The 8,766-nt window shown below is 49.5% G+C and overlaps 1 protein-coding gene across 1 annotated transcript in view; it reads left to right on the top strand.

Moving 5' to 3' along the window:
* FBXO16 (F-box protein 16) overlaps positions 1-4,143 on the top strand; it is a 68,539-nt gene extending 64,396 nt beyond the window's left edge. The window contains exon 7 of the mRNA XM_037742658.1: positions 3,804-4,143. Within this exon, the coding sequence (XP_037598586.1) occupies positions 3,804-3,947 (144 nt within the window). The 3' untranslated portion in view covers positions 3,948-4,143. The remainder of the gene's footprint in view (positions 1-3,803) is intronic.
* Positions 4,144-8,766: the final 4,623 nt, after the last annotated feature.

Genomic DNA, 8,766 nt, shown 5'->3' with positions numbered 1-8,766 from the left:
CCTTGCACATAGTTTGTGCTCGATTAATGAATGCTTTTATTATTTTGAAGAGCTGGAAGAATCACACTTAAGAAAAGCCATCAATGCAGTTTGTTGTATTTTGTTTTTAGATGGAGTCTCACTCCGTTGCTCAGGCTGGAGTGCAGTGGCGTGAACTCACTACAATCTCCGCCTCCTGCGTTCAAGCAGTTCTCCTGCCTCAGCCTCCCAAGTAGCTAGCACTTACATAGGAGTGCACCACCACGCTTGGCTAATTTTTGCATTTTTAGTAGGGATGGGGTTTCATCATGTTGGCCAGGCTGGTCTCGAACTCGCGACCTCAGGTGATTCACCCACCTCGGCCTCCCAAAGTGCTGGGATTACAGGCGTGAGCCACCATGCCCAGCCTTGTGTATTGATCTGTAACCCACATAAACACATACACACATGCTCCATACATAGCCTCTCTCACATGTATTGTGAGAAAACAGCAGTGGTGATCACAATGTGCTACCAACTGTGTAAAAAAGGAGAGGGGGGCATTACGTTTGCATTCTGAGTCTGCATTTGCTCACATACATATACAGTATTGCTAGAAGTAGACAAAAAACAACAACGAGAAAACCCTGGTACCTTCGAGAAAGGGACCTCGGAGGCTGAGGATGAGGTGGGGGGAGATTTTTCACTGAATGCTTTTGTACATTTTGAATATTGAACTATGTGGAACAGTAATCTATTCAAAAAATAAACATGCTTGCTCATTTTCAAAGAGAGAGAAAAGCAAAAATAATCCCTGAGGAGCTCTAGGAAAATGCCTTTTTGGGAAGAATCCCATGGAGAATAGAGGCGTCATGAAATGTGCCTTGCTGTGTCTCGAGGTTCTCAGACATTAAATCACGTGAAATGAGGGTTCCGTTATCCCCCTACGATGCTTCTTGCTATGAAGTCCATGTGCTGCAAAGATGGACCTTTCTGGGGAAAGAAGGTGGGGATGGATTCACAGCCAGGGAGCACAGATCAGTAGGAAAGAAAAGGTTTGGGAGACCCTAAGATAGGTATAGAAGAAATTTCTAGTTATCATTTCAACCAGATAGGTGCTACAGAGCAGGGTTCAAAACCGGCAGATTTTGAGCCTTTTCTGTAACTTTCCCGTGTTTTCCCCCTTTAGTCTTGTCTTATCTCTTGTAATAACGGATATGAAAGTCTGGAAATGAAGAGGGTCTGCGAGCTTGTGTTCCGGGACCACAAGGAATGGTGGCCAGAAGGAGACCATCTTTCCTGAGCCCAGCTTGCAGGGAAGAGAATGCCGTAGTCTGGATGGATGGTGACAGCTACCAAGAGGAAAGGGGAGCGGGGGAGGCGCTGGGACCTGCCACAGTGAAAAAGGAGGGCTGTGAGGAGCCTGCCTGGACCTGTGGTCTGCCCGGGGACTCAGGACAAAGGGTTCCGTAAATGCAGTGACAGATAAGCATCGCTCGGTAATAGGATTAAATCTGAAACTGTTACAGGTGAGATGTGACTAGCCCATTCTTATATCGCAGAGACATAGGCCTTTTCTTCATTCAACAGGTATTATTTAATTTAATTAATTTATTGTTTTTGAAATGGAGTTTCACTCTTGTTGCCCAGGCCGGAGTGCAATGTCGCAGTCTTGCTCACTGTCACCTCCGCCTCCCAGGTTCAGGCGATTCTCCCACCTCATCGTCCCGAGTAGGTGGGATTCCAGGTGCACACTACCATGCCCGGCTAATGTTTGCATTTTTAGTAGCGATGGGTGTCACCATGTTGGCCAGGCTGGTCTCAGACTCCTGACCTCAGTGATCCGCCTGCCTTGGCCTCCCAAAGTGCTGGGATTACAGGCGTGAGCCACTGCAGCTGGCCATTCAACAGATATTATTTTATCTTCCTTGTTACTAATAAAGCACAGAGGGACCTTCCTGTTTATTTTCTTACCTTGTGCTGATCTTGAAACAACAATGAAAATGCTTCCGCTACAGGGATCTTAGCCCCGAAACTTCAAACCAGGGAAGATGATTTACTCCGGTCTCTTCCCCCTTTCCTCTTCGATGCTAACAACTTGCTACTTTGACCCCAGTTTTGCCCACACTGTCCCCAGAAAAATCAACAAACATGCTGCACCTACTATAGGCAGACAGACACCTGTAGATTCAACGAAGTGTAAGCTTCCAGCTTTGGCTGGGCACAGTGGGCCTGTAATCCCAGCACTTCGGGAGGCCAAGGCAGGAGGATTGCTTGAGCCTGGGAGTTCAGGACAAGCCTAGGGAACATAGGGAGACTGTACAAAAGCGTTTTAAAAAATTAGCCAGGCATGGTGGTGCACACCTGTAGTCCCAGCTACTCAGGAGGCTGAGGTGGGAGGATTGCTTGAGCCCAGGAGGTCAAGGCTGCAGTGAGCTGTGATTGTGCCACTGCACTGCAGCCTGGGAGACAGAGTGAAGCCCTGTCTCAAAAACAAAATACAGAATGCAGCTTTGCTTGCAGGGAGTTTGCAGTCTCATTGGGAGACAAAGAACTACACTTACAAGTGAATACTAATGCTTAAGAGCATACGTTCAACACGAAGCCAGAGGAGCTGGTAATAAAGTCTTCGCGACCCCACCTGCCAGAAGCTTTGCTGTGGATGGAAGCATTCGAGCTTCCTGCAGGGAGGCAGGCCTGGAAGGACAGATAAACTTACGGGGAGGACCAGAGTGTACACTTCAGGCTGGGGTGGGGCTTCCTTGTGGAACAAGAGGGAGCACCTTAGATGGAGGGAGGACCAGGGAGCCATCATCGGCGGAGGTTGTTGCTGAGTCATTGACAGTCTACAGTAGGATTTTCACAGACTTACAGAAACCCTGTGTGTTGCAAACATACTCGCCACAGTGTTAGATGTGACAAGGATGCTGATCTGACTCCTGCAGCTTGCCAGCTTAGAATGGAGTACCGGGGGTGATGGGGGGGCATTGTGCTTGGGAGAGGCCACGGTCTCTGTGCTCAGCCCAATCCTCTTAGGTCTGTCTTTGCACAGTTGGAACCAAGATAAGGGTGAACTTTATATAGCGCCTCACTCTCTCTCCCTGCAAGCTCAGCTCCGATTATTTCTTTCTTTTCTTCTCTGCATTCTCTTCCCTTTCCTGCTCACGGCTAGATGTCGAGGAGAAATCCCTTCCCACTGTGAGTTTCGGTTGTGATGTCAGCCTGTGACATTTGCCGTTTTAGAGAGATCGTGCGCATGCATTGATTAATGGAGAGTGTAAATTACCGGAACGGGCCGTGTGGGGTGGCTCACGCTGGTAATCCCAGCACTTTGAGAGGTGGGGCTGAGAGGATCAAGGAATTGAAGACCAACCTGGGCAACATAGGGAGACCCCATCTCTAAAATATATCTATTTAAAAGAATATTTAAAATTAAAATATGGAAATGATGCCATTATTCTCATCTAAAAATCCCGTCTCCAGCCCCATCTGTGACACTTTTTAGCGGTGTGAACTTAGATTGTCACTCAAATGGCCTGTTCCTCAGTTTCATTTATTTGCAAAATGAAACTTAATACCATCCTCTTTATTGCATGTGATCTTGAGGTTCAGATGAAATAGTTAGTGAGAGCACTTGGGACGCTAAAGAACGTATTATTTGTAGCTCAGGGTGACGATTGCATGGGGGCAGAGGAGAGGGGAGTGAAGCTGGGAAATCTCAATAAATCTCATCCAGCCCTATAATCTTGTAAAATTGTTTTATGGTGTTAAAGTCAGTTTAACTAGATATAGCTCCCTTGGTGTTTTAATAACTCTCGCTCTCGTGATTCCTTTTTGCTTTGTAGATGTCCCTAAGTTCCAGCTCTCCCCTAAAAGTTCCAGCTCATCTCGCCTGGCCTCCCCCTGAGTCAGTGGGACTCCCAGGCACTGCCACCGCAGCCGAAATTCTCATGCAGCATCTTCAGAGGCACCCTGGGGCCCAAGCATGACTCATCCAGGTTCCAGAGCCAAAGCACCCTGAACATGGAAGGACCTTTATTATAGAAACAACAAGATGCTTTGCACGGTGGAGAGCTGAATTGACTTGGCTCCTCTTGGAAAGTCTTTCCGCTTAAGTACTTTTTGTGGTAGTGAGTCCTGCAGTATTTCAGTAAAGAGGAATTCATGGGATAAATGCAGACAGATGTACGGATGTGGAAACATGATGATACATATCACGGGGTTGGTGATGGGACATATGATAGCGCCATTGGTGATACTGGGTGGGTGAGGCAGGTCCCAGAAGGATTCAGGCTCACTCCGAAGGCTGTCTGAGTAGGTGAATGGGGAGGCTGCTCCCCGTGGTTCTTCCTGGGAGCCTTCAAGAACACAAATGTATTTCCTTGCAGTTCTGGAAGCTGGGCGTCCAAGATCTGGCAGCTTTGGTTTCTTCTGAGGCCTCTCTTTGGGCTTGCAGATGCTGCCCTTTCCCTGCGTCCTCATGTGGTCATCCCTCTGTGTGTGTCTGTCTTCCTTTCTTCTTCTTCTCTTTTTTGAGACAGAGTTTCACTCTTGTTTCCCAGGCTGGAGTGCAATGGCACAATCTTGGCTCACGGCAACCTCTGCCTCCCGTGTTCAAGCGATTTTCCCACCTTAGCCTTGGAGTAGCTGGGATTACAGGTGCGCACCACCACGCCAGGCTAATTTTTTGTATTTTTAGTAGAGATGGGGTTTCGCCTCGTTGGCCAGGCCGGTCTCGAACTCTTGACCTCAGGCGATCCACCTGCTTCGGCCTTCCAAATTCCTGGGATTACAGATTTGAACCACCACGCCTGGCCTTAATTTCTTCCTAAAAGGCTGCCATCCTGCTGTAGGCCTTAAATTAAAAAAGCAAAAACAAAAAGGACACCAGTCCTACTGGGTTATAGCCCACCCTAACCTCCCATTAAAGACTCTGTCTCCAAATACAGCCATGTTCTGAGGTCCTGGGGGTTAAGATTTCAGCATAGAATCTGTGGGAGACACTGTTATACTTGAGTGAGTCAAGGAATGCACCACACTCTGAGATTGAATTATGAGTCCTTTATTTTAGTTGGCCACAGACAGGTGGCTAATGCCCAAAACTCTCTTGGCCCTGAAGAAAGAGTTGGGGGATTTTTTTATACCCTAGTTTGAAAAGGGAGGGGGGAACCTAGCTGAAGCAATTTTTTCACAGAAGCAGAGTAAGCAAAAAGTTAAAAGATAAACTAGTACATGAGAAATGAAACAGTGCCAGGCGCAAGGGCTAGAGCTGTCATAAAAAGACATACAACTTATAGATATGAGGGTTCTGGGTACTCGACAGCACCTGCAGTCCCAGGCTCTGCTGGGGCTGCTTTGCTCGGCCTGTTATCAGCAAATGCACTGCGGGATGCGTCCGCGGTTGTCCTGCCCCATCTGCATACTACAGTTGCATACTTAATGAGGGGAATAACTAAAATGAAGAAGCTAAGATGGAGTCTGTCCGGCTTAAGAAGCTAACACGAGGCCTGAACAGCTCTCAGCTAAGAGAGTCAGTGTAAGCTAACAAAAAGCAGGTTATCACAACACAGGGTAGCCCAGAACACATGTTGTGGGCAGGGTTAAGGGAATGAAGAAGGGGCCAGGCGCAGTGGCTCACACCTGTAATCCCGGCACTTTGGGAGGCTGAGGTGGGAGCACTAGAGCCCAGGAGTTTGAGACCAGCCCGGGCAACATAGTGAGATTCTTTTTCTAGAAAACAAAACCAAGGGCCGGGCGTGGTGGCTCACACCTGTAATCCCAGCACTTTGGGAGGCCAAGACAGGCAGATCACTTGAGGTCAGGAGTTCGAGACCAGCCTGGCCAACGTGGTGAAACCCTGTCTCTACTAAAAATACAAAAATTAGCTGGGTGTGGTGGCAAATGTCTGTAATCCCAGGTACTTGGGAGGCTCAGGCAGGAGAATTGCATGAACCCCAGGAGGCGGAGTTTGCAGTGAGCTGAGATTGTGTTCTCACATTCTGTTTCAAAAAGAAGAGAGAGAGAGAAAAGAAAACAAAACCAAACAAACAACAAAACCCCCCAAGGCCTAGCAGGCAGGGAAGAGGGAGAAGACCCCACGTCTCTCCCTTCCCAGCCCTCCTCACCTTCCGCAGCGCTTCGAAGTCTGCAGAGACCTCCAGGGTGCTGGCAGAGGGAGTGTAGCTTTCAGATGCCACCTTCCCAAGGCAGAGACAAGGCTGGCAAGGGTGGCCCATGGGTCTGGGTGAGGAGGGGGGGATAGGAGTGGGATGTGGAAAATGTGCAGCTCAGCGGAAGAAAAGCACACACTTCCAGGGGAAGTGCTGCATACTGCAGTATGCAGTATGTAGTATGTAGTATGCTCAAGCACACATTGCTGTGTTTGAGCAATGAATGGGAAAGGGCTTGGAGGAGTTATTAGAAAACAGAAAATGTCACTTAGGGGCAAGTATGTTACTCACACACTCTAAACTAAACCACCTCCTCGTGGAACCAATTCAGTGTCCTAGAAGCTGCCATTCTAGGATTTTTATTTATCTAGGTAAAGCAGAATGATAGAAAAACGAATGTTAGCTGGGTGTGGGGGCCCACACCTGTAATCCCAACACTTACGAGGCCAAGACCGGAAGATAGTTTGAGCCCAGGAGTTTGAGATCAGCCTGAGCAACATAGAGAGACCTTGAATCTACAAAAAAAACACAACGAACAATTAGCCAGAGGACATGTGCCTGTGGTCCCGGCTACTCAGGGTGCTGAGGGGGGAGGACAGCTTGGGCCCAGGAGCCCAAGGCTACAGTGAGCCGTGTCTCTGAGTTGAGACCCGGTGTTCCTCCCATGTGTTCCAAAAGAAGACTGCTATCAGGAAGGGGTTCTTGCTGGGTGGCCCCCAGGAGCAGGAGCCAGGGACAGACGGATAAGCTGGGATGGGCTGCAGGTCCGCACGTCTGACCCCATTTGCCCCTGCGCACTCCTTGATTATATCACAAGCCTGTTACATTGCAGGCAGATGTCTAAATGGGCCACACCAGAGTCTGTTCCCAGTCCCTTACAGAATAAGCCAGGATCCGTGGCAGCAAGGACCCATCAGGAGAAAGAAATCCTCCTCCAGTGCCAGAGGCCGCATATGGTCTTTTTTTTTTTTGAGGTAGGATCTCTCTCTGTGGCCCAGGCTGGAGTGCGATGGCGTCATCATAGCTCACTGCAGCCTCCACTTCGCAGGCTTCAAGCGGTCCTCCCACTTCAGCCTTCTGAGTAGCTGGGATTACAGGTGTGTGTCACCACGCCCAGCTAATTTTTAAAATTTTTGTAGAGATGGGGGTCTCCCTATGCTTTCCAGGCTGGTCTTGAATCCCTGGGCTCAAGCAATGTTTCCGTCTTGGCCCCCGAAGTGCTGGGATTTCAGGCGCGAGCGCCAGCCCTGCCTGTATATTGTCTGAAGCTGTATTTCGGTGATCTATTTCTGTGTAACAAACCACCCTGAATGCACTTGCTTGCAACATTCATTTCCACATGAACCTGCGGGTTGGGTGGGACTTTGTGGGGAGGGCTTGTCTCCCACCCACACGGTATCCTCTGGGTCCTCTCAACCGAGGGCTGTGGGATCCACGTCCGAGGAGACACAGGGACATGGCTGGAAAGTTGGCATGTGCCACCCATTGAGATCTCAGCCTGGGCTGAGGGCGGGGCCTCTTTTCCTCTCCATGTGGCCTGGGGTTCTCATGGCAGGGGGGCTGGGTTCTAAGAATGAGGGTCCCAAGAGAGAGCCAGATCAAATTGGAATCACCTTTGAGGTGCCAGCCCTGGAAGTCTCCTAGTGTCTCTTCCACCATCCCCAGCTGGCCAGAGGGGCTTGTCCAATTTCAGGCAGAGAGGACACAGACTTGGAGAACTGCAAGGTTCTAGAAGAACATGCGGGTTGGGAAATGGTCTTGTGATCATTTTGGAGTAGACTCTCTGCTTCAGGGTAGTTCCCTGGGCAACCTTTGCCATACATAGGAAACAGGCATGTGAAGGAGGCACGTCTCCCACATGTTCCTGGTAGGAACCAGGCGATGGTTGATACGCTGTGCTGATATTCATTCATTCAGCAAAACTTTATGAACGCCTACTGCACACCGGACTCCATGTGAGGCTCTGGGAATACAGGCATGAGAAAGAAACCGTTCCTGCCTTCAACGAGCTGATCATAGCGGCGAGGGACACAGAGCAGCTGGGCTGTGAGAGCTCACAGAAGGAAGGAGTGAGGCAGTCCACCGGGCATTGCAGACGTGACGTCGAAGCAGAAACACGGGATGGGGCAGGTGTAGTGATTCATGCCCGTCATCCCAGCACTTTGGGAGGCTGAGGCAGGTGGACCACTTGAGGTCAGGAGTTCGAGACCAGCCTGGCCAACATGGTGAAACTCCGACTCTACTAAAAGATACAAAATTTAGCCAGGTGTGGTGGCGCAGTCCTAGCTACTCAGGAGTCTGAGGCATGGGAATCTCTCGAACCCGAGAGGCAGAGGTTGCAATGAGCCGAGATTGCACCACTGTACCCCAGCCTGGGTGACAGAGCAAGACTCTGTCTCAAACAAACAAAACCAGGCACAGTGGCTTGTGCCTGTAATCCCAGCACTTTGGGAGGCTGAGGCGAGTGTATCACCTGAGGTCAGGAGTTCAAGAACAGCCTGACCAAAATGGAGAAAGCCCATCTCTACTAAAAATACAAAATTAGCCAGGCATGGTGGTACATGCCTGTAATTCCAGCTACTCGGGAGGCTGAGGCAGAAGAATCGCTGGAACCCAGGAGGCAGAGGTTGCAGTGAGC

Source organism: Cebus imitator, unplaced genomic scaffold (assembly GCF_001604975.1).
Source record: "Cebus imitator isolate Cc_AM_T3 unplaced genomic scaffold, Cebus_imitator-1.0 Scaffold125, whole genome shotgun sequence".
Classification (NCBI taxonomy): Eukaryota; Metazoa; Chordata; class Mammalia; order Primates; family Cebidae; genus Cebus; species Cebus imitator.
Note: the sequence above shows the minus strand (reverse complement) of the source record. Positions and strands in the feature narration are given on the sequence as shown.